This window comes from Moschus berezovskii, chromosome 14 (assembly GCF_049115385.1).
Source record: "Moschus berezovskii isolate FMDL1 chromosome 14, NW_MosBer_1.0, whole genome shotgun sequence".
Taxonomy (NCBI): domain Eukaryota; kingdom Metazoa; phylum Chordata; class Mammalia; order Artiodactyla; family Moschidae; genus Moschus; species Moschus berezovskii.
In genome coordinates, this window is record NC_142473.1 from 59,096,647 (window position 1) to 59,121,192 (window position 24,546).

The following is a 24,546-nucleotide window of genomic DNA, read 5'->3' on the forward strand; positions in this document are numbered from 1 at the left end:
GACTCGGTTGGGCCTGCATTTTGCTCCCATCCCAGGTCCGAGCAGCTCAGGTGACCAGGTGCTTGGTGAGCACGGTCGCTGCAACTTATCGCCTCCCCTGTCCCTGCCGCTCGGTTTTCTGGGTGTACAACCAGCGCACCTTCTCAGGTGTGCCGTGTGTCTCTTCTGGGGAGCTGATATCTGGCTGCAACCCTCCCGGCGTAGGTCGACCATCCAGAATCCCAAGAAGTCTTGGTTAGCAAGGAAGCCTGCTTGCAGTTTGGTAGATGATGCCTCTCTGGGACCACAGTTGCCCCCTTCTGGCTCTCGCTGCCCTTGCCTGCCTGTCTCTGGCAGAGGATGGGTCAGTCGGCAGCCGGCTAGCTCTGCTCAGTCTTTTGTTCTGTGAGCGGACCTGGTGGTGTCTTAGGTTAGGGCTTCTCACGGGGTAGCTATCCCACAGTCTGCTTTGCTAGCTCAAGATAGTTCCCTCAGATTGCCCTTGGGGCATTCAGGCCCGGTCCTTACTCTAAGCAATGCAGCCCATACCTCCCTGCCCAGCCCCTTGCTTGCTAGTGGCAGATGCAGGCGTCTATGCTGCTTCTTCACTGGGAGTTACCTTTGGGCTCGTAATCTGTGGGCTTTAATTATATATTTATTTTTCCTCCTGGTTATGTTGCCCTCTGAGGTTGCAAGGCTTACCACAGACTCTCCAGTGAGAGTGTTTCCTGGTGTTTGGAAACTTCTCTCTTTTTTGAGACCCCCTTCCCAGGTCGGATCTCCAGCTCTACCTCTTTTGTCTCTCTTTTATCTTCTATATTTTTTCCTACCTCCTTTAGAATACAATGGGCTGCTTTTCTGGGTGCCTGATGGCATCTGTCAGCACTCAGAAGTTGTTTTGCGGAATTTACTCAGTGTTCAAATGTCCTTTCGATGAATTTGTGGGAAGGAAGTGGTCTCTGCGTCCTATTTCTCTGCCATATTAGGCCCCCCCCCTCCAGTCCATACCATTTCTGTCCTTTATAGTGCCCTTCTGTAATGAAATGATATCACTCTACACACCAGCATATAAGATGTCTGACTACACAGAGAGCCAGAGAAGATATGTATCTGAACACTGCATATATTCTGGTTAAAGTATACATTGGTGCTACAGTTTTCTGCAAAGGCCTGGCACTACTGCTCCTTAGCTTGTGCAATCACATCCCCAACAGTCCCTCTGGCTTATGAGTCTGTGGGAGAAATAAGGGCACAGGGACAGGGGCCAGAGAGAATGTTGTCACCATAGTCCATCAAAGTGGCTGGTTGTGGTAGTGGAAAGCAGCTTTCCATCGCAAGAGATATTTAAATCAACAAAGAGTAGAGCATGAACTTGATGAAATGATATTTAATGACTTGTAAACATTTTCATGTGAACCGTGAACTCCCAGATGTTCAAGCAGGTTTTAGAAAAGGCAGAGGCACCAGAGATCAAATTGCCAACATCCGCCGGATCATGGAGAAAGCAAGAGAGTTCCAGAAAAACATCTATTTCTGCTTCATTGACTATGCCAAAGCCTTTGACTGTGTGAATCACAATAAACTGTGGAAAATTATGAAAGAGATGGGAATCCCAGACCACCCGACCTGCCTCTTGAGAAACCTGTATGCAGGTCAGGAAGCAACAGTCAGAACTGTACATGGAACAACAGACTGGTTCAAAATAGGGAAAGGGGTACGTCAAGGCTGTATATTGTCACCCTGCTTATTTAACTTATATGCAGAGTACATCATGAGGAATGCTTGGCAGGATGAAACACAAGCTGGAATCAAGATTGCTGGGAGAAATATCAGTCACCTCAGATATGCAGATGACACCATCCTTATGGCAGAAAATGAAGAGGAACTCAAAAGCCTCTTGAAGAAAGTGAAAGAGGAGAATGAAAAAGTTGGCTTGAAGCTCAACATTCAGAAAACGAAGATCATGGCATCTGGCCCCATCACTTCATGGGAAATAGATGGGGAAACAGTGGAAACAGTGTCAGGCTTTATTTTTTTGGGCTCCAAAATCACTGTGGATGCTGATTGCAGCCATGAAATTAAAAGACACTTACTCCTTGGAAGGAAAGTTATGACCAACCTAGACAGCATATTAAAAAGCAGGGACATTACTTTGCCAACAAAGGTCCGCCTAGTCAAGGCTATGGTTTTTCTCCTGGTCATGTATGGATGTGAGAGTTGACTGTGAAGAAAGCTGAGCACCAAAGAACTGATGCTTTTAAATTGATGTGGTGCTGGAGAAGACTCTTGAGAGTCCCTTGGACTGCAAGGAGATCCAACCAGTCCATTCTAAAGGAGATCAGTCCTGGGTGTTCATTGGAAGGACTGATACTAAAGCTGAAACTCCAATACTTTGGCACCTCATGCAAAGAGTTGGGTCACTGGAAAAGACTCTGGCTCTGGGAGCGATTGGGAGCGGGAGGAGATGGGGACGACAGAATGATATGGCTGGATGTCATCACCGACTCGATGGAGGTGAGTTTGAGTGAACTCCGGGAGTTGGTGATGGACAGGAGGCCTGGAGTGCATGGGGTCGCAAAGAGTCAGACACGAGTGAGTGACTGAACTGACTGATGCTGTTAGAAAGTATTCTAGTTTCTTTCTTTTACAAGTGGTTGACCAGTTTTCCCAGCACCACTTGTTAAAGAGATTGTCTTTGTTCCAATGTATATTCTTGCCTCTTTTGTCAAAAATAAGGTGTCCATATGTGCATGGATTTATCTCTGGGCTTTCTATTTTGTTCCATTGATCTATATTTTTGTCTTTGTGCCAGTGCCATACTGTCTTGATGACCGTGGCTTTGTAGTAGAGCCTGAAGTCCGGCAAGTTGATTCCTCCAGTTTCATTCTTCTTTCTCAAGATTGCTTTGGCTATTCGAGGTTTTTTAATTTCCATACAAATTCTGAAATTATTTGTTCTAGCTCTGTGAAAAATACCATTGGGAGCTTGATAGGGTTTGGATTGAATCTATAGATTGCTTTGGATAATATACTCATTTTCACTATATTGATTCTTCCAATCCATGAACACGGTGTGTTTCTCCATCTATTAATATCCTCTTTGATTTCTTTCACCAGTGTTTTATAGTTTTCTATATAGAGGTCTTTTGTTTCTTTAGGTAGATATATTCCTAAGTACTTAATTCTTTTCTTCGCAATGGTGAATGGAATTGTTTACTTAATTTCTCTATTTTCCAATTATTAATGTATAGGAATGCAAGGGATTTCTGTGTGTTGATTTTATATCCTGCAACTTTACTATATTCATTGACTAGCTCTAGTAATTTTCTGATAGAGTCTTTAGGGTTTTCTGTGTAGAGGATCATGTCATCTGCAAGCAGTGAGTGTTTTACTTCTTCCTTTCCAATTTGGATTCCTTTTATGTCTTTTTCTGCTCTGATTGCTGTGGCCAAAACTTCCAAAACTATGTTGAATAGTAGTGGTGAGAGTAGGCAGCCTTGTCTTGTTCCTGACTTTAGGGGAAATGCTTTCAATTTTTCACCATTGAGGATAATGTTTGCTGTGGATTTGTCATATACAGCTTTTATTATGTTCAGGTATGTTCCTTCTATTCCTGCTTTCTGGAGGGTTTTTTTTTTATCATAAGCGGATGTTGAATTTTGTCAAAGTCTTTCTCTGCATCTATTGAGATAATCATATGGTTTTTATTTTTCAGTTTGTTAATGTGGTGTATTACATTGATTGATTTGCAGATATTGAAGAATCCCTGCATTCCTGGCACAAAGCCCACTTGGTCATTATGTATGATCTTTTAAATGTGTTGTTGGATTCTGATTGCTAGAATTTTGTTAAGGATTTTTGCATCTATGTTCATCAGTGATATTGGCCTGTAGTTTTCTTTTGTTGTGGCATCTTTGTCAGGTTCTGGTATTAGGGTGATGGTGGCCTCATAGAATGAGTTTGGAAGTTTACCTTCCTCTGCAATTTTCTGGAAGAGTTTCAGTAGGATAGGTGTTGGCTCTTCTCTAAATTTTTGGTAGAATTCAGCTGTGAAGCCGTCTGGTCCTGGGCTTTTGTTTGCTGGAAGATTTCTGATTACAGTTTCAATTTCCGTGCTTGTGATGGATCTGTTAAGATTTTCTATTTCTTCTTGGTTCAGTTTTGGAAAGTTGTACTTTTCTAAGAATTTGTCCATTTCTTCCAAGTTGTCCATTTTATTGGCATTTAGTTGCTGGTAGTCGTCTCATGATCCTTTGTATTTCTGTGTTGTCTGTTGTGATCTCTCCATTTTCATTTCTAATTTTATTCATTTGATTTTTCTCCCTTTGTTTCTTGATAAGTCTGGCTAATGGTTTGTCAATTTTATTTACCCTTTCAAAGAACCAGCTTTTGGCTTTGTTGATTTTTGCTATGGTCTCTTTTGTTTCTTTTGCATTTATTTCTGCCCTGATTTTAAGGATTTCTTTCCTTCTACTAACCCTGGGGTTCTTCATTTCTTCCTTTTCTAGTTGCTTTAGGTGTAGAGTTAGGTTATTTAGTTGACTTTTTTCTTATTTCTTGAGGTATGCCTGTTTTGCTACGAACTTTCCCCTTAGCACCGCTTTTACAGTGTCCCACAGGTTTTGGGTTGTTGTGTTTTCATTTTCATTCGTTTCTGTGCATATTTTGATTTCTTCTGTGATTTGTTGGTTATTCAGAAGCATGTTGTTCAGCCTTCATATGTTGGAATTTTTAATAGTTTTTCTCTTGTAATTGAGATCTAATCTTACTGCATTGTGGTCAGAAAAGATGCTTGGAATGATTTCATTTTTTTTGAATTCACCAAGGTTAGATTTATGGCCCAAGATGTGATCTATCCTGGAGAAGGTTCCATGTGCACTTGAGAAAAAGGTGAAATTCATTGTTTTGGAGTGAAATGTCCTATAGATAGATATCTATTAGGTCTAACTGGTCTATTGTATCATTTAAAGTTTGTATTTCCTTTTTAATTTTCTGTTTAGTTGATCTATCCATAGGTGTGAGTGGGATATTAAAGTCTCCCAGTATTATTGTGTTATTGTTAACTTCCCCCTTCATGCTTGTTAGCTTTTGTCTTACATATTGCAGTGTTCCTATGTTGGGTGCATATATATTTATAATTCTTACATCTTCTTCTTGGATTGATCCTTTGATCATTATGTAGTGTCGTTGTCTCTTTTCACAGCCTTGTTTTAAAGTCTATTTTATCTACTCCTGTTTTCTTTTGATCTCTATTTGCGTGGAATATCTTTTTCCAGCCCTTCACTTTCAGTCTTTATGTGTCCCTTGTTTCAAGGTGGGTCTCTTGTGGACAACGTATATAGGGGGAGGGAGGAGATAGAGGTGACCTTGTGGAGAAAAAGGAGAGTCCAAAGGGGGAGAGAGCAGTCAAGCCAGTAATCTCGCTCCCAAGTAAAAATGGGTACTGAAGATTGGGTTCTTAAAGGTACAAATACCAAAAAGCAAAGATTAAAATTCTAGAGTAGAGGTTGGAGTCTCAAAAATACAATATTAAAGAAAAAAAGCAAAGTCACAAAAATTATAAAATATATATATATGAAGTTTGCTTTAAAAAACAAGGTCTTCTTTTTTTGCAAAGTAATAGTAGGTTATAAAAATGAAAATTGAAGGACTAATAGAGGACTTAAAATAAAATTCTTTTAATTTAAAAAATGATAATAGTAAAAATACATCTAGGAGACTTTCTCTGTTGTTGTTGTGGACAGTGTGGGTTCAGTTCATTTTCAGATAGTTCCTTGATCCAGCTTATACTTCTCAAGATCTATCTGCCCCTTCCTATGTAGTTAGTGCTAACTATTGCACCTGTCACTTCCAAGGTGGTTCCCCCTGTTTGTTTTAGCTCCTTCTGTTTGCTGGTCTCTTCAGCGTCTAATTTCTGCCCTGACACAAGGGGCGATGGTGGACGCTTTTTAAGGCTCACTTGGTCAGTCGTGCTGTGGGGAGGGAGGAACACTGCTAACAAATAACACTGGTGTGTGCTGGCAGTGTCTCAGCCACACTGGGTTTGCCCCCACGCATGGCGTGTGTGCTTTCCCTGTCTACACCGCTTAGGCTCTAGGTTGCTCTGCTGGGAACTGTCTGAGGCCGTCCCTGGGTTGTATGCACTTCCCAGGTCTACGTTGCTCAGGTTCAGGTACTTGGGTACTCCACAAAGGCGCAGACTCGGTTGGGCCTGCATTTTGCTCCCATCCCAGGTCCGAGCAGCTCAGGTGACCAGGTGCTTGGTGAGCACGGTCGCTGCAACTTATCGCCTCCCCTGTCCCTGCCGCTCGGTTTTCTGGGTGTACAACCAGCGCACCTTCTCAGGTGTGCCGTGTGTCTCTTCTGGGGAGCTGATATCTGGCTGCAACCCTCCCGGCGTAGGTCGACCATCCAGAATCCCAAGAAGTCTTGGTTAGCAAGGAAGCCTGCTTGCAGTTTGGTAGATGATGCCTCTCTGGGACCACAGTTGCCCCCTTCTGGCTCTCGCTGCCCTTGCCTGCCTGTCTCTGGCAGAGGATGGGTCAGTCGGCAGCCGGCTAGCTCTGCTCAGTCTTTTGTTCTGTGAGCGGACCTGGTGGTGTCTTAGGTTAGGGCTTCTCACGGGGTAGCTATCCCACAGTCTGCTTTGCTAGCTCAAGATAGTTCCCTCAGATTGCCCTTGGGGCATTCAGGCCCGGTCCTTACTCTAAGCAATGCAGCCCATACCTCCCTGCCCAGCCCCTTGCTTGCTAGTGGCAGATGCAGGCGTCTATGCTGCTTCTTCACTGGGAGTTACCTTTGGGCTCGTAATCTGTGGGCTTTAATTATATATTTATTTTTCCTCCTGGTTATGTTGCCCTCTGAGGTTGCAAGGCTTACCACAGACTCTCCAGTGAGAGTGTTTCCTGGTGTTTGGAAACTTCTCTCTTTTTTGAGACCCCCTTCCCAGGTCGGATCTCCAGCTCTACCTCTTTTGTCTCTCTTTTATCTTCTATATTTTTTCCTACCTCCTTTAGAATACAATGGGCTGCTTTTCTGGGTGCCTGATGGCATCTGTCAGCACTCAGAAGTTGTTTTGCGGAATTTACTCAGTGTTCAAATGTCCTTTCGATGAATTTGTGGGAAGGAAGTGGTCTCTGCGTCCTATTTCTCTGCCATATTAGGCCCCCCCCCTCCAGTCCATACCATTTCTGTCCTTTATAGTGCCCTTCTGTAATGAAATGATATCACTCTACACACCAGCATATAAGATGTCTGACTACACAGAGAGCCAGAGAAGATATGTATCTGAACACTGCATATATTCTGGTTAAAGTATACATTGGTGCTACAGTTTTCTGCAAAGGCCTGGCACTACTGCTCCTTAGCTTGTGCAATCACATCCCCAACAGTCCCTCTGGCTTATGAGTCTGTGGGAGAAATAAGGGCACAGGGACAGGGGCCAGAGAGAATGTTGTCACCATAGTCCATCAAAGTGGCTGGTTGTGGTAGTGGAAAGCAGCTTTCCATCGCAAGAGATATTTAAATCAACAAAGAGTAGAGCATGAACTTGATGAAATGATATTTAATGACTTGTAAACATTTTCATGTGAACCGTGAACTCCCAGATGTTCAAGCAGGTTTTAGAAAAGGCAGAGGCACCAGAGATCAAATTGCCAACATCCGCCGGATCATGGAGAAAGCAAGAGAGTTCCAGAAAAACATCTATTTCTGCTTCATTGACTATGCCAAAGCCTTTGACTGTGTGAATCACAATAAACTGTGGAAAATTATGAAAGAGATGGGAATCCCAGACCACCCGACCTGCCTCTTGAGAAACCTGTATGCAGGTCAGGAAGCAACAGTCAGAACTGTACATGGAACAACAGATTGGTTCCAGATAGGAAAAGGAGTACGTCAAGGGTGTATATTGTCACCTTGCTTATTTAACTGCTATGCAGAGTACATCATGAGGAACGCTGGGCTGGAAGAAGCACAAGCTGGAATCAAGATTGCTGGGAGAAACATCAATTACCTCAGATATGCTGATGACACTACCCTTATGGCAGAAAGTGAAGAGGAACTCAAAAGCCTTTTGATGAAAGTGAAAGAGGAGAGTGAAAAGGTTGGCTTGAAGCTCAACATTCAGAAAACAAACATCATGGCATCTGGTCCCATCATTTCATGAGACATCGATGGAGAAACAGTGGAAACAGTGTCAGACTTAATTTTTTTGGGCTCCAAAATCACTGCCGATTCTGATTACAGCCATGTAATTAAAAGGCGCTTACTCCTTGGAAGGAAAGTTATGACCAACTTTGATACTATATTAAAAAGCAGAGACATCACTCTGCCAACAAAAGTCCATCTAGTCATGGCTATGGTTTTTCCCGTGGTCATGTATGGATGTGAGAGTTGGACTGTGAAGAAAGCTGATTGCCGAAGAATTGATGCTTTTGAACTGTGGTGTTGGAGAAGACTCTTGAGAGTCCCTTGTACCGCAAGGAGATCCAACCAGTCCATTCTAAAGGAGATCAATCCTGGGTGTTCATTGGAACGACTGATGCTAAAGCTGAAACTGCAATACTTTGGCCACCTCATGCGACGAGTTGACTCACTGGAAAAGACTCTGATGCTATGAAATGTTGGGGGCGGGAGGAGAAGGGGACGACAGAGAATGAGATGGCTGGATGGCATCACTGACTCTGTGGACATGAGTTGAGTGAACTCCGTGAGTTGGTGATGGACAGGGAGGCCTGGCGTGCTGTGCTTCATGTGGTCGCGGTGAGTCAGACACGACTGAGCGACTGAACTGAACTGAACTGAAACATTTTCAAGTATACTCACTATGATTAGGAAAGCACTGTAACCACAATGAAATTTCCAAGGCACCTAGGCCATCAGCCATGAAAGGCAGAGTCCTTAGCACTGGATGACCAGGATATTCCCTGTGTGACCATTTTTCAAAGCTCTGTGGCTACGTGGAGACTGTAGTATGGGCAGGTGAGGGTAAGTCAGGTTCAGTTTTAGGTGGGCTGTGATGGAGATGCCAAGCAGACTCTCATGGAAGATGTCAAGTACCCACCTACATACTCAAATCTAGAGCTTGCGGGGAAGTCAGGGCTAGAGATACAGTTTGGAAGTCTTTATCCTGTAGACAGACTCCATGGCCATGAGCCTGGAGGAGGTCTCTGAAGTGGGGAGAATAGAGAGAAAAGGGAAGGCCAAAGACTGAGGGGACAGAAAGGCCCTGAAACACTTAGCCTGGTGAAGCATAAGAGCCACCATGGAGACGCAGAGGTAGATGGAGAGGCAGGAGGGAAATCAGGAGAGTGTGGTGTCTACAGATCAAGTGGTTTCAAGGAGGAGGGAAGAAACAGTTGTGTCTGAGGCTGTAGAGAGGTCAAAATGAGAGCTGAGAATTGGTCACTGTTTTCAGCAGTGTGGAGGCCAGTGGTGAAGTTGTCAAGGGTAGTTCAATGGAACAGTGGGATCTGAAGTCTGGAAGAAGGAGGACAAAATGGAGGAGAGGGCATGGAAATCAGTCAGCTCTTCCGTGAGTTTTGCTGACCAGGCAAACTGAGGAAAAGGCAGCCAGATGAGGAGACAGTGGGGCCTAGAGATATTTATGTGGGAGCTCATACTTCTTATTTGTAAAGGGGTTCCATGGACCTGGCAGGTGAAAGGAGACAATTACTGCAGCCAGATAGTTGTGTAAGTGTAAAGAGGGCAGGTTTACCCTATGCTTGCTGCTTTACTTGCCAAGTAATGGGCAAGATTTGAGAAAAGGTGATCTGGCAGATAATGTATTGCCTGAAGAGTCCAGTGCATTTCTCTTCCTCTGTAGTAAGTTTAGTCCAGACCAGGTGATTTTAAATATTTCTCCTAGGATACTGCTCCCTGCCAGGGTAGGTGCAATGAGACACTACGGCTGGCTGGTCACCCTTCCTCCCCACTCCCACAAATACTTAACAACCTCTGGCAGCAACAAAAACCAACAGGTGTCTCAGACCACAGCAGAGCTCGGAGAGCCTCCAGAGGAAGCAGAGGAATCAGCATGGTGGAATTTGCACCTTTGTTTGTGCCACTGGAACGCAGGCTCCAGACGTTCGCGGTCTTGCAGTTGATCTTCTATTACTTGGCCCTGCGTAAGGAAAGCTGAGATGGGTTTGGGTGGCCATGGCACCTGCTACTTCAAGAGCCCATAGTGCATTGATGGGGGAAAGATGCAGGTCCTAAGGTGGATGCTGAACCTAGTGCCTGGGGATCACCTAGGATGAGGAATATCTTGTTCACATGGTCTTGGGGGAGTTTTGCCAGCAGGAATTGTCTGAATGTCCATGCCCACCTCAGCCTAGCCTGGAATGTGGGTGTGTCCAGAGGTGGACAGAGAGGCAAGTAACCTTGGACTTGGAGCTAGAAGGAAGGCAACTGAGAAAAGGCATCAGGACCATCTGATGCCAGGAACAGTAGCTTGTACCTTGTCCCTTATCTCAAGGGCAAAGGGGATCCCCAGGAGAACTTTAGGTACAGGAGTGAAAAGGTCCAATCTGTGGGTGACAAGCTATAATTTAGGGATCTTCAGTATTGGGATGTTGGGGGAGACAGATGACAGGGAACAATTGCTAGGAAATCAGATTTGGGTCTGTTTGTGGGAACAAAGTAAATCTCCTGTACTGACAGTGGGTGGTGGTGAAAGAGAGTGCAGTCTTTATTGCAGGGGCCAAGGAAGGAGTCCAGGGAACTAAGGCTCATAATGCCTGAAACCCCTCTGATTACCAGGGATTGGTGTGTAGAGACTGGGTGAGGCAGAGATGCTGGGTGCATGATCAACTCCTAGACAATCATTTGATTGATTGGTGGTGAGGTGACTTGGAGTCACCATCATCAACCTTCTGGTTTCCCCTTGTCTGAAGTCTATGGGCTGGTGAGCAATTTCCTCCACCTGCTGGGGGTTCAGTATCTGCAAAACCTCTCAAAGATGAGTCTCAATATTATATTCAACTCTCAGGAACAAACTAAAAGTGTTTGAATTTGTTGAATGGTTAAAGTGCTATTTATTTTCTTGCTTTACTGTTTTCTTTCTGTGTTTATGATTTCTCTTAAAAATTTTATTTTTGAAATGTGGTTAAAGCTTAGGCAGTTGAAGATTTACTACAAATAAGAGGCAGGCAGAGGACAAGAGGGCTCTTTCCCAGGAAGGCTGCATAGATTCAGCTCAATTACAAGGTCTCAGTCTACAACAGGGGTCATCATGTAGACCCATGAGTGAAAACCAGCTCCCTGATCGTTTTTGTGTTTGTACAGCCCATGAGCGAAGTATGGCTTTTGCGTATTAAATGCTTGCATTTTAAATGATTCTGTGCCTATGCAGTATCCTTCAAGTTGTCTCCTGAGCCTCAGTGTCTGAAATACTTACAATCTGACTTTTTGAAAAGGATTACTTACCTTGGTCTAGAGAGGCTGGCAGTGGGTGGAGAGAAGGGGCTCTTTTCCAAAGATATTAGGAGATGCATCTACAAGGCAGAAAGTACAGGCCTTCAGGAAAGTAAGTTTTTCCAGGCGGCCAGTAAACATTGCACATATAGTGAAGAGATGGTTCATGTTGGCCTACTGCAGTTGTTTGGGGAAGGCGAAGATGTGGCCTGAGAGGTCAAGAACGTGTTACTGAAGACTCAGGCCCCAGTAACTAATACTTCCCAGTGGGTCTCTTGTTTAATCTGCTTCTTTCCTCTTGTCTGTAATTCACACACTCACGCAGGAAGGTAGTTCAGTTCAGTTCAGTCACTCAGTCCTGTCCGACCCACTACAACTCATGGACTTCAGCACGCCAGGCCTCCCTGTCCATCACCAACCCCCGAGGTTTACTCAAGTCACGTCCATTGAGTCGGTGATGCCATCCAACCATGTCATCCTCTATCACCCCCTTCTCCTTCTTCCTTCAATCTTTCCAGCATTAGGGTCTTTACAAATGAATCAGTTCTTCGCATCAGGTGGCCAAAGTATTGGAGTTTCAGCTTCAACATCAGCCCTTCCAATGAATATTCAGGATTGATTTCCTTTAGTATGGACTGGTTGGATCTCCTTGCAGGCCAAGGGACTCTCAAGAGTCTTCTCCAACACCACAGTTCAAAAGCATCAATTCTTCAGCACTCAGCTTTTTTTATAGTCCACTTCTCACATCCATACATGACTACTAAAAACCATAGCCTTGACTATTCGGACCTTCATTGACAAAGTAATGTCTCTGCTTTTTAATATGCTGTCTAGCTTGGTCTTAATTTTCCTCCCAAGGCGTTAGCGTCTTTTAGTTTCACGGCTGCAGTCACTATCTACAGCGATTTTGGAGCCCCCCAAAATAAAGTCAGCCACTGTTTCCACTGTTTCCCCATCTATTTTCCATGAAATGATGGGACCAGATGGTATGATCTTAGTTTTCTGAATGTTGAGCTTTAAGTCAACTTTTCCTCTCACCTCTTTCACTTTCATCAAGAGACTCTTTAGTTCTTCACTTTCTGCCATCAGGGTGGTGTCATCTGCATATCTGAGGTTATGAGGGAGTGATGGAGATGTGAGAGTGAGGGAGATGTTTAGATTGGGGAGTTTCTGATCAAGTAGGAATGCCCACAGAATAAAATTCTTTTTTTCTGACTGAAAAACCAATTCATGTATTCTAACACATCGAAACAAAATGTGTGTTCTGAAAATCAAAGATTCACTGCACATCTTACCCTACAACAAACCGCTATTAACAACTGGTTTTATTCTCTCAACCTGGATGGAAAAAGGAGCAGGAAGGTAAGCTCCTTTCAAAGAGCTGGTGTTGATCTCATCTGCATCTCCATGTCCTAGAAGAGTTAATGTTGATAAATGCTTGTTGAATGAATGAATGTTGGGAGCATGATATGGACATAATAGTAGAATTGAAACCACCACTCATCCTACTGGCTTTCTGTATGAGGTTAGCTAACATAAATACCCTCTCTGGGTCTCGGTAAAATGGGATTTTACATCCTTCCTTCTTGGCGTTATGAAGGGAAAGCAGGCATTTCCTTTCTTAGGGACTGAAAATATACCCAAGTTATGATTTTGCCTGCTGACAGACGTTAAAGGAGTTGCCAGAATGAAGGAGATGTTTAGATGGGGGAGTTTTTTCTGATGAAGCAGAAATGCCCACATTTTTAAATTGTTTTTTCATGACTGAAAAACAAATACATGCTATTTTAACACATCAAAACAAAATGTGTACTCTAAAAGTCAAAGATTTCCTCCAAATCCTACCCCACAAAGAACCACTATTAAAAACTGGTTTTATTCTCTTGACCCAGATGGAAGTTCTAGTTTCATGGGTACAGAGATTCAGTTTATGAAGATGAAAAGAGTTCTGAGATGAAGGCTGGTATCATTTCCACAACAATGTGAATTAATTTAATGCTGCCAAATTGCCTGTCAAAAATCATTTAGAGTATATGTCCAGGAGGGCGATTGCTGGGTCCTATTGTATTCTAATAGTTTTATAAGAAATCTCCATACTGTTCTCCATAAGGCCTCTGTCATGAGCTCATAATTTGGAAAGATACAGTCTCCCGAATGTTCATAACAGCACATTTACAATAGCTAGGACATGGAAGCCACCTCAACATCCATTAGAGTAATGCATAAAGAAGATGCAGTAATACAGGTAATGGAATTACTCAGTCATAAAAAGGAACATATTAACGCCATTTTCAGTAACATGTGTGGACCTAGCGATTGTCAAACTGAGTGAAGCTAGCCAAAGAAAGATAAACATCACATGATATCACTTATATGCAGAATCAAAAAGAGATATAGATGTACTTATTCACAAAACAGAAGTAGGAAAAAACCTATGGTTACCAGGGGATAAGGGGGAAAGATAAGTTGAGAAATTTGGTTGACAAATAATGCTACTATATATAAAATAGATAACAATAAGGACATTCTGTGTAGCACAGGGATCTCTACTCAGTGTTCTGTAATGATCTTCATAGGCAAGGAAATAAGATAAAAAAACAGCGTTGATATGTGTACGAGTTTAACAGGTTTACTTCCTATACAACTGAAACTAACACAACATGTAAATGGGGGTCTGCGGCGGGGGCGGGTGTTGGGGGGTCCAGGCAGTGGCGGGCGGCGGCCATGAGGAGGCGGTTTAGTGAGTCCTCTGGGCTGAGGGTTCTCGCTCTCCTGTCGCGGAGGCCGTGAGGGCGCCGGGACACGAGCTGCATAACATCAGCTGCCCAAGGAGAACCCCAAGTTCAGTTCAAACTTGTTTTGGTTGGTGATGGTGGTACTGGAAAAACTACATTCTTGAAGCATCATCTGACTGGTGAATTTGAGAAGAATTATGTAGCTACCTTGGGTGTTGAGGTCCATCCTCTTGTGTTCCATACCAACAGAGGACCTATTAAGTTCAATGTATGGGATACAGCTGGTCAGGAGAAATTTGGTGGACTGAGAGATGGCTGTTATATGCAAGCTCAGTGTGCCATTATAACGTTTGACGTAACATCAAGAGTTACTTACAAGAATATGCCTAACTGGCATAGAGATCTGGTACGAGTGTGTGAGAACATCCCAATTGTGTTGTGTGGCAACAAAGTGGATATTAAGGACAGAAAGGTTAAGGCAAAGTCAATCGTCTTCCACCAAAAGAAGAATCTTCAGTTCTATGACATTTCTGCCAAAAGTAACTACAACTTTGAAAAGCCCTTCCTCTGGCTTGCTAGAAAACTGATTGGAGACCCTAACTTGGAGTTTGTCGCCATGCCTGCTCTTGGCCCGCCAGAGGTGGTCATGGACCCCGCCTTGGCAGCATAGTAGGAGCATGATTTAGAGGTTGCTCAGACAACTGCTCTCCCGGATGAAGATGATGACCTGTGAGAAAGTGAAGCTGGGGCCCAGTGTCAGAAGTCTAGTTTTATAGGCAACTGTCCTGTGATGTCAGTGGTGCAGCGTGTTTGCCACTTTATTATATAGCTAAGCAGAACACGTGCTTAATCTTTGGATGTTGAAGGAGATGCATGGACTTTGAGGTGAATGTGGCAGTTTAAAAAAGAATACCTTCATTTTTTGGACCTGCATATTTAGGTGTTTTGGAACACAGTTGTTTCCTCCTTGAGTTTCAAATATAAGACTGCTGTAGTCACATGACAATATGAGAGGTGGAATCTTGTTTGTTACTGTCATTCCCATTCCTTTTCGTTTAGAATCAGAATAAAGTTGTATTTCAAATATTTAAAAATAAACATGTAAATGAACTATCCGTTCTGTTCCGTCACTCAGTCGTGTCCAACCCTTTGGGACCCTGTGGACTGTACCCTACCAGGCTTCTCCGTCCATGGGATTCTCCAGGCAAGAATACTGGAGTGGGTTACCGTTTCCTTCTCCAGGGGATCTTCCCGACCCAGGATCGAACCCGGGTCTCCCGCATTGGAGGCAGACGCTTTAACCTCTGAGCCACCAGGGAAGCCCAAATGAACTATAACGAAAATTTAAGAATAATAAAACACCAAAGAGTCATTTCGGTGACTAGTATATGTTAAACATATTTTACCATTGTTAAAATTGAGAAGGCAAAACAAAGTGCTCCAAACACAACCCTGAAGCCAGCACCAGGAGGGAAGGCATTCCTGTCCGTTGTTCTCGGCTTAACCACCGGCACCTGGCATGTTGGAGGTGCTCAGTAGAAAGCGAGGCTCTGTGAGCCCCAAAATACTTTGATTTATGCATTTTGCTACTATTCAGACTGGGCTTCCCCACTGGGCTTCCCCTCAGCAGTAAAGAATCTGGCTGCAATGCAGGAGCCACAGGAGATGTGGGTTTGATCCCTGGGTCTGGAAGATCCTCTAGAGGAGAGCGTGGAAACTCACTCCAGTATTCTTGCCTGGAGAACATGAACAGTGGAGCCTGGAGGGCTACAGTCCACAGCTCAAAGAATCCTGTGGAAGTGGGCTGGGTAGAAACAATACCTTTTCTCTGGGGTTCTAAAGAATGGATACCGGAAACAGTTCATCCTGTCACATCTCCATCAGGCCTTTATTGAAAATCTGGTGAATACAGACTGAAAAGGAAGTGGAGGGGGAAGACCCAAATGAGTAAGCAATCTGGTGCAGTGGAAAAATGCGATTTTGAAATTAGGCCAACTGGTTTCAAATCCAGGCTGTCAATGTGACACTTGTCATGTTGACAGCATTCTCTCCTCCTCCAAACCTTGGGAAGCTGATCTCTTCCTCCTAGGAGTAGGGCTAGAATGGACAGTGCCGCCAGAGCTCGGTATACGGGGAGAGCTTGTTCCTTCATATCTCTGACCACTAATGGTTCCTCCTTCCCTTCCCAGACTTGGTCTGCTGCATAGTCTTCATAGGCCTCCTGTTCACAAGATTCTGGATGATCAGCATCCTGTATGCAGTCTGGTGGTACCTGGATCGAGACACACCACGGCAGGGGGGCAGGCAGAGTGCTTTCATAAGGCACTGGACCATATGGAAGTACACGAAGGACTATTTCCCCATCTCGGTGAGTATGGGGCTGACTAGGGAGTGGTCAGGACCACAGTCCCCACGTATCCATGGGGATGTTTGACCCTGTATATAGTTAGCAGAATACTGGGCCAGAAGCAGGAGACAGGCTTCTACCACTCTGTAGCTAGGGGAAGAATCAGCTTCTGTCTGGCTATGGTTGTCCTACTTCAGTGAGGTGAGGCCACTATGACAACTGATGAATGAACAGGATTTGAGGAACCCAGTAGGCCATGCAGTACAGCTCACTTATGTATCTGACAGGTATAAATCCCTCAACAGTCTAAGTTTAGGGTGAAGAAAAGAAGATTTTCAGAACATCTGGCTGACACTTTATCAGATGAGTATACTGATACCCTGCAGGGAAGAAGGTGTGAGCAAGGATATAGAACAGGTTCTTTTACTGCTTTTAAGTGTGTGCATTGGCTCTGAGAATAGAAACACAGCAGAGAGCCCTCAGGATGTATCCTGCCCCTGTGTGTTTGATATGTTATGTCTCCTTGGACAGCTTTGCTCATTCTGAATCAAGGTTTCCTTAGGGATCCACTAAAGAGCCAGTTAATCCTATTCTGCCTATCTCTTAATCTCTGATCTCTGGCTCAGGGTACCTCATGTCATTTTGTACACTGGACTCTGGACCAAGGATCAGTCCTTAAGGATGCAGGCCCCTGAATTTCAGTGAACTGACGTTTGGTCCATTCTGAATCCCAGACTGGCTAAACCCTTGGATGTCAGCAGCTGTGATGGTTGATTATCCAGTGGGGATAGGAAGAGGAAGGCAGTGAGGAGACAGAGAGGAGCCAGGCGGGGATAGGAGGCCCTCTCTGGACACAGGAGACAAGAATGTATATGGTGTCTCCTCTGAGCAAGGACTTCATAGATTCTACTACCAGGTCTGCAACATGCCAGCTGTATGACCTGGGGTGAGTTACACATGCTCTCTGAGCCTCGATTTTTCCCTTGTAAATTGGACATGCTGTCACATACATCACTGGGTTGTGTGGAGTCCATAAGACATCAGGTGATCCTGGGACCTTCTAAGGACAGCATCTGGCTCTCCTTTCACCCCTGGAACTGCTGTCATTTGCACATCCGGCAGAAAAACTCTGTTGAGCGTCTCTGTGCTGGTCTTATCTATGTCTGTTCTATTCCTCCTTTAACCAGGTATCTACCCCAGAGGATTTCTCACATAGGACACTATTGACATTGTGGGAAACTTATTTGCAGAAATTTCACGAGCACAGTGTTCTGGATTGTAGGCCCCTGCAGTCCTGTGGCAACAGCAGTTGCAGATGGCGGGCAGTACCAAGGAGCAGCCAGCAGAAGGAGAGATGACATGCACTTTCACCGCCCTGTCCTGGACTGAGGCCTGCAGGAGGCGCTATGGTTCATAGATTCTGACTCTTGTCATCTCACAGGAGAGCTTCCAAGTCATCCACACACCTTAACAGAGCAGGCCCTGCATGATCTTTGGTTGGCAGTGGATAGGGGGATCAGAGAGTCTCTGCTATCTACTGGAAACAAGTGTACAACCTTAGAGTTGTCAGATGTTTTGTTCTGAGGTCTTACTGAGGAATGTATTCAGAGATAGCCTCTCAGAAATCTCTGAGGAGCTGTTCTGAAAGGGAAGGGAGAAGTCAGTATTTATGGGGCTTTGTTGGAAAAAACAAAACAAAACCAAACAACCCATGTGGCTAAACATGAAAAGATTGCTGCCAGTCAAAAAGCAGACATCGCCAGTTAATGATTTTCATGTTTTTCTACATACGGGGAGATACAAAATCTGGGTTCACTGCAGTTATTCCTGTGATGTGCATGTTCACTCTCTGTGACCAGTATCCTATTATCTTCCATCCTGAAGTCCTTTCAAGGCCCATTGTCAGTTGCAGCAACAGTGGCCGCTGGCTTGAAGGCAAGCAAGCACCATTCCTTGTCCTAACAACTCTGCTCAGGCTACTCCACATCACAAGCCTTTATGCTATGATTCTACCAACTAGAGCCTAAAGGAAGAGTTTCTAGAGAGTTTGGGAGACTACTGAGCACTGGAGCTTTCTAAATGCACCCTATGGGCTTCCTACAGAGGTAATGGTGGAGAATCAGGCAGTGTTTCCCCAAGGACCATTGATTCCCCCTCATCCTGAAGATCAGTTCAGGACCTGGGTTTCTGTGTAAGATTTCATTATCCAGGAAAGCAGTGTCTACATAGGCCAAGGCCTGAGCAGGGGTGCAGTGCTGTGGGCAGGCTGTGACCTGGTGTCAGGAAGTGCTGCAGACTTGACAGCACACCTCCCTGACCCCTCTCAACCCACACCCTTTGGCATCACTAGAGACTTCATGCCCCTCTTCCCAATCTGTACCTTTAGCACCCTGGGGTCTCTTACACTGAGTTAAAGGGACTCAAAGGTGCAGCTCTTTACCCGGGACAGAAGGCCAGTTGCCACAAGCTTGGTGAGGGGCTCACTCCCTCCTGTGCTGACTCCTTCATTCTCGTCAGGCTCTACCTGGAAGAAGGTCTCCCTCCCAGTAGGACATTGGCTTGTCTTCAGTCTTCTTCCCAGGAGTCCTAACTTTGCCTTCTGCATGGTTCTTCCTTCTGAGGCAGGCGGCATTGGTCATCCATTTGTGGCTCTGTTCTCTCCCTCTTCATTCCATAGTCTCCCAGAGCATCTCCTCTGTTCCATGCTTGCACTGGGGACAGGATCCTCAGACAGCCCATCTCTCATCACAGGACACTCACATGGGGTGTGAAAGCACTTGGGCACAGGAGACACATAGAAGAGGTCATGCCAGAAACTTAACTGGGAGACCGGAGCGGGGGTGGGGGGGAACTAGGTGCAGCCCTGATTTACCTGATTGCTGTCCCTGCAGCTGGTCAAGACCGCTGAGCTGGACCCCTCCCGGAACCACCTGGCTGGCTCCAACCCTCATGGGGTCCTCGCCACTGGAGCTTTTACCAACCTGTGCACTGAGGGCACGGGCTTCTCCTCAGTTTTTCCAGGCATCCGCTCACATCTGATGATGACGCACTGGTGTTTCTGGGCCCCTGTCTTCAGGGATTGCGTCGTGTCAGGGGGTGAGTCCTGCCACTCTTTCTAATCCAGGAAGATGAGGGCTGAAGGCATGAGGAAGGGTTTTAAGGAAGGCGGCCAATTGTTCTCTACTTATTCCCAGTGAATGTGCAGTAGGCAAGCAGATGAGACCCAAAGAAGCATTTTCCATTCCTGTGTACTCAGTGATGGGTTTCATGGGAGTATTGGGAAAGGAGGTAGCACTCAGTGCCTGTCATCTGGGGACTCCCAGTTGGAGAGTCGGGTAGAGCCCAAGTCATACTCCTGAATCAGGCTTGCCCCCTTCACACTGCATGTGACCACCTTCCTCTCTCCCCAGGGCTGGTCTCATCAGACAAGGAGAGTGCTGCTCACATTCTGAGCAGGAAAGGTGGCGGCAACCTGCTGTCCATAGTTGTTGGGGGCGTCCAGGAGTCACTGAATGCCAGCCCTGGAACCTACAAGCTGGTGCTGCGGAACCGCAAGGGCTTCATCAGGCTCGCCCTGATGCACGGGTATTGGGGAGAGGGCCCTGGGTTCAACTGGAGATTGGCAAGGATTGTAGTTTGGAGGGAAGACTGCAGAGGCAAATGCAGATCCTGTTTTGGCAGGGAGAATCTCAATCCACTGACAATGAAGATTGTATTTTGGTGACAGATGCACTGTCTCAGGCCTACATACCCAAAGAAGATTCTAGACAGAAGATTTTGTAACTAAAGGGATTAAGGTCCAAACGTCATATTGCTGAAAGGTTGCATTACATCTGAGATCTAGGAACTCAAGGAGAATGGAGCTTGGGACATAACTTAAAGCTATTCTCCTATCTTTAAACATGTGTGAAGAATACAAAGCTAGCTGGACGAGATCTTCCCTGAAAGTCTGCAGATGTTTTATATCTGGATGGACTCTCAGCTGTATTCTGTTTTGTCTTATGATCCTGTAACCGGAAAGGGTTAATCCTGAACTTGTGCCGGATCTGCTTCTGTGACTTTAACCCTCATCGTGCAGCTTTTCTTACTGTGAAAGTTAAAGTGAAGTTGCTCAGTCGTGTCCGACTCTTTGCCACCCCATGGATTGTAGCCTACCAGGCTCCTCTGTCCATGGGATTTTCCAGGCAAGAATACTGGAGTGGGTTGCCATTTCCTTCTCCAGGGGATCTTCCCAAACCAGGGATCGAACCTGAGTCTCCCGCATTGCAGTCAGACGCTTTACCCTCACTGTAGGAACAGATAATGGACTTCCTAAGGGAGATAACCTGAGTTGCCCTCCTATAAAGGACTGTAAGGAAGTGAAACTAAAACATTCCTCTGCCTGATGCTTGCAGTTCTATTAGACATTTGCAAGGATCAAATAATATTTTTAGTTTGTTTCCTCACCTATATTCCAATATATGATTCATAAAGAACTTGGCAACCTGGCCCTTCAGGATGGTTATTTGGAGGCACTAGCCTGCCATCTTCTTGGTCATCCATTCGGAATAAAGTCCTTTCCTTGTCCCAACACTTCGTCTCAGATTCACTGGCCTATCTTATGGCAAGCAGAGAGAACATGGACTCAGAAACAATCCCAGTGCCAGTCATTGACCCTGAGAAGAGTCATGACCTGCTTGAAGTTATAAAAGAAGCCCTGGCAGGTCTGGAAGACACCTGAGGTCTCCTGCTTTTGTCCCAGGGCTCTGTCCTCTGTTCCAGTTCCTGCTCACTAGGTCCCTACAGGAGGCTAGGGGACCATTTTTGTGCCTTCTTGCTCCTCCACACGCCCTCTCTCCTGTCTCCCTCTAGGGCAGCTCTGGTGCCGATCTTCTCCTTTGGGGAGAATGACGTATATGACCAGGTTGAGAGCTCTCCTGGTTCCTGGTTGCAGTGGTTTCAGGACCGACTTCACAAGAGCACTAGAGGTTCCATCCCTCTGTTCTATGGCCGTGGAGTCTTCCAGTACAGCTTTGGTCTTATGCCCTACCGCCGACCCATCACCACTGTGGGTGAGCCTAGACCCGGTTTGGGAAGGGGAAGTGTTATAGAGTTAGAAGCCTGCACTTGTGCTGCAAGGAGACATGGACCAGAACACCCTTGACATTGTGGAGGACACTTTCTAGTGTGTGAAATAGACACATAGGCAAGTAACCCTATGAAAGGCAGTAGAATGAGAAGAGTAACAGGGACACAAAGGTCAGTAGCCACTACAGATTATTGAGCCACTGCGGTGTGTCAGACACTGTACTTAGTCCTTACATGCAGCAGCTTATTTTTCCCAACAACTTGGGACTCTCATCCACATTTTATTTATTGCAAACCCAGATCCACAGAGATCATGCTGCCTTCCAAGCGATCACCCTGCCTTTGGTAACAAAGTTGAGGTTTGATAAGAGTATGTGGCTCTTTATTATGCAAGACAAGGAGGGTTTAATTCTGACCACAGGGTCTAATGACAGTAACTTGATAAGGTGGATACAAGACCATGGCAGGTCTATTAGATCTGCGTGTAAAGTAGCAATCAGAAGTCTCTGAAGGAGAGCCAGATGGATTTCCTTGTAAATAATGGACATGGGCTCTAGTCCATAGACTTAGCACCATTTTTAAACTATTTGCTTTCTTCTGAAATTTCAACTAGGTTCCAATGTCAGAACTAATAGAGCTGTTCATCTTCACTCACTCAGTCATTTCTTAGTTGAATACAGGCAAACCCCTCTACCAAACTTTCTTTTCATTATGTGGTAATATTCTAATGAATATTTACAGTGCTGTTGCCTCAGGACAATTCCCAAGAGAAGAAGACATGGCAGCTGCTTTCTGATCCACCTCTTCCCACAGACACAGTCTCTTCCAATCATGGCATCTGAGACTCCCAGATGCACATTTCCCTGAGGCTAAGAGTCCATCCCCAGGGCTTACACCCTAGTACTCATTTTTTCCTGCCTATGTTACCTTGAACAAATTATTTAGCCTCCTCCCTGGGACTCATTTCCTCAGCAGTCAAACAGGAATAAAACCAGGTTATATCCCCACATAATTGTTAGGATAACAAAAGAGATAATGCATGCAAACACCTGCTGGCTGTGTTGTTGATATACAGACTGTTGAAGTTGACCTAACATCTTAGAACCTATAACACAAAATAGAATTGAATGGGAAGGATTTAGAGTGCTTGCCTACTCAGATGACCATTGTAGTGGGAATACCAATGTCCCTGCGCCTTCAGTGGTTCTGGCTCTGAGCCACCACTCACCTCTGTGTCTTGCAGTGGGGAAGCCCATTGAGGTGCAGAAGACACTGCATCCCTCCCAGGAGGTGGTGGACAGGCTTCACCAGCACTACATGAAGGAGCTGGAAAATCTCTTTGAAGCCCACAAGCTCAAGTACAACGTTCCCCAAGACCAGCACTTGGAGATCTGCTGAATGCCACCCAGAGGAGGGGCTCCTCCAAAATGCAGGGCTGGCATTAGGGAGGATGGAGGGAGGTGCTCTGGTCCCAGAGGGCTTCCTGCAGGTGTCTGTTGAACACATCTCTAGAGCCTTCGCTGACCCCATGCCAGTCCTTGTGTCACAGCTGGCTCCTGGGAGAGGAGACCAGACTCTGGCATCAGTGATTGCTCTCCTGCTGTGACTCCTCTGTAATGGGTCCTCTTCATGTCTGCCCACCTGAGAAGTGGGAGAGATTCTGGGAGAGAATGATGTCTGTGTCTCTGTCCTTTGTGATTCTGTCACTCAATGAGTGGGACAAAGTGGCTCCAGTGAGCAGGTTTCTCTTCCTCTGCTTTGAGTGACAGCACAGAAGCCACCAGCAAGTACAAGGCTTTTTCCTACAAGCTCCTCCAGCCAAAACCTCCTGATTCCACCAGGCACCTTTGAGTTTCTGAGTCATCTGAGCCCCGGGCTGCCAGTCACAGAGGCCCACAGGAGAGGAAGGAGACTTCAGCTCTGTCACTGGCTAAAGGACCATGAGTATACCTCTTCAACCTTCTTCTGAGTCTTTGTTTTCCTGAGTGACTAGGTGATCTCTGACCTCAGGTCTGATGTCACATGAGTTGAGAGCTCCATGAGATAGCCCCTACATGCTTTGTAACTTCAGTCTTGAGCTTGACACAAAGGGAGGTCCATAATGTCAGTTTGTCAATGAAAGGATTCTGTTTCAGCCTTGTTCTCTTCTTCCACCGTACTCCCCAACTGGGAACACTGATCAAAGCCTCCCATTTAATCCCAGCCTGGCCCTGCAGCCCTGCTTCCATGTTTCCCCTCCCACATGGTGAATCCCGTGGGCCACAGAATAGCATATTGCCTGTTCCTCCCTGACCAATAAGCTCCAAATTACCACCTCTGCCCTGTTCTGGGGGAGATAAGGGGGAGGCTGTGTACAGACACAGGACAGACCAGGAGGAGAGGGAAAATGAAGAGTGAATGATCCTGTGTATCTACAAGCAGGGAAGACGAGGACATGCCTCTGATGAGAGGTATTCTGGGCCACTGGTCAGTGACACACATCATAAGGGAGGGGACAGGATGGGAGCATAGGGCCAGTATTGTAAGCTGTAACAGCTATATGGGAAAATAGCTTTTCTTCCAACAGAAGCTAACACCACCAATAACTATGAACGTGGTCCATCTCAAGAATGCAAATATGTGTCCAAGCCTGACCTAACCTTTATCAGTGACCATGTGCAAGTCACCACCCCTCCAAGCCTCACTTTTGTTATTAGAGAAAGAAGCATTACCATGTGCACCCCGAATCTTAGGAGTGGAATAGAGTTAATTAAATAATTAACCATTCTACACTTTGTGAGGAAGAGTGGGAAAGTGAAAGTCACTCTGGCATGTCCAAATCACTGGGACCCCATGGACTGTAGCCTGTCAGGTTCCTCTATCCATGGACTTTTCCAGGCTAGAATACTGGAGTGGGTAGCTGTTCCTTCCCCAGGAGATCTTACCGACACTGGGTTTGAACTCAGGTCTCCTGCATTGCAGGTGGATTCTTTACCATCTGAGCCACTAGGTAATGTTGGGGGGC

At 45.4% G+C, this 24,546-nt stretch overlaps 1 protein-coding gene and 1 pseudogene across 1 annotated transcript; both read left to right on the forward strand.

Moving 5' to 3' along the window:
* Positions 1–10,005: 10,005 nt before the first annotated feature.
* Positions 10,006–22,940, forward strand: LOC148775638 (2-acylglycerol O-acyltransferase 2-like). The gene is made up of 6 exons (XM_088843502.1): positions 10,006–10,105; positions 16,318–16,496; positions 19,367–19,571; positions 19,886–20,060; positions 21,327–21,526; positions 22,786–22,940. The coding sequence occupies exons 1-6, from the start codon at positions 10,015–10,017 to the stop codon at positions 22,938–22,940; spliced, it is 1,005 nt and encodes a 334-aa protein (XP_088699628.1). The 5' UTR covers positions 10,006–10,014.
* Positions 14,392–14,942, forward strand: LOC148775639 (GTP-binding nuclear protein Ran-like; annotated as a pseudogene).
* Positions 22,941–24,546: the final 1,606 nt, after the last annotated feature.

Bases quoted from the DNA above. Each gene is read 5' to 3' on its own strand.
- LOC148775638 (XM_088843502.1), top strand. From the start codon at position 10,015: ATGGTGGAATTTGCACCTTTGTTTGTGCCACTGGAACGCAGGCTCCAG. The intron at 10,106-16,317 runs GTAAGGAAAGCT...TTCCCTTCCCAG, and splicing joins CTTCTATTACTTGGCCCTGC to ACTTGGTCTGCTGCATAGTC. The intron at 20,061-21,326 runs GTATTGGGGAGA...GTCTCCCTCTAG, and splicing joins AGGCTCGCCCTGATGCACGG to GGCAGCTCTGGTGCCGATCT.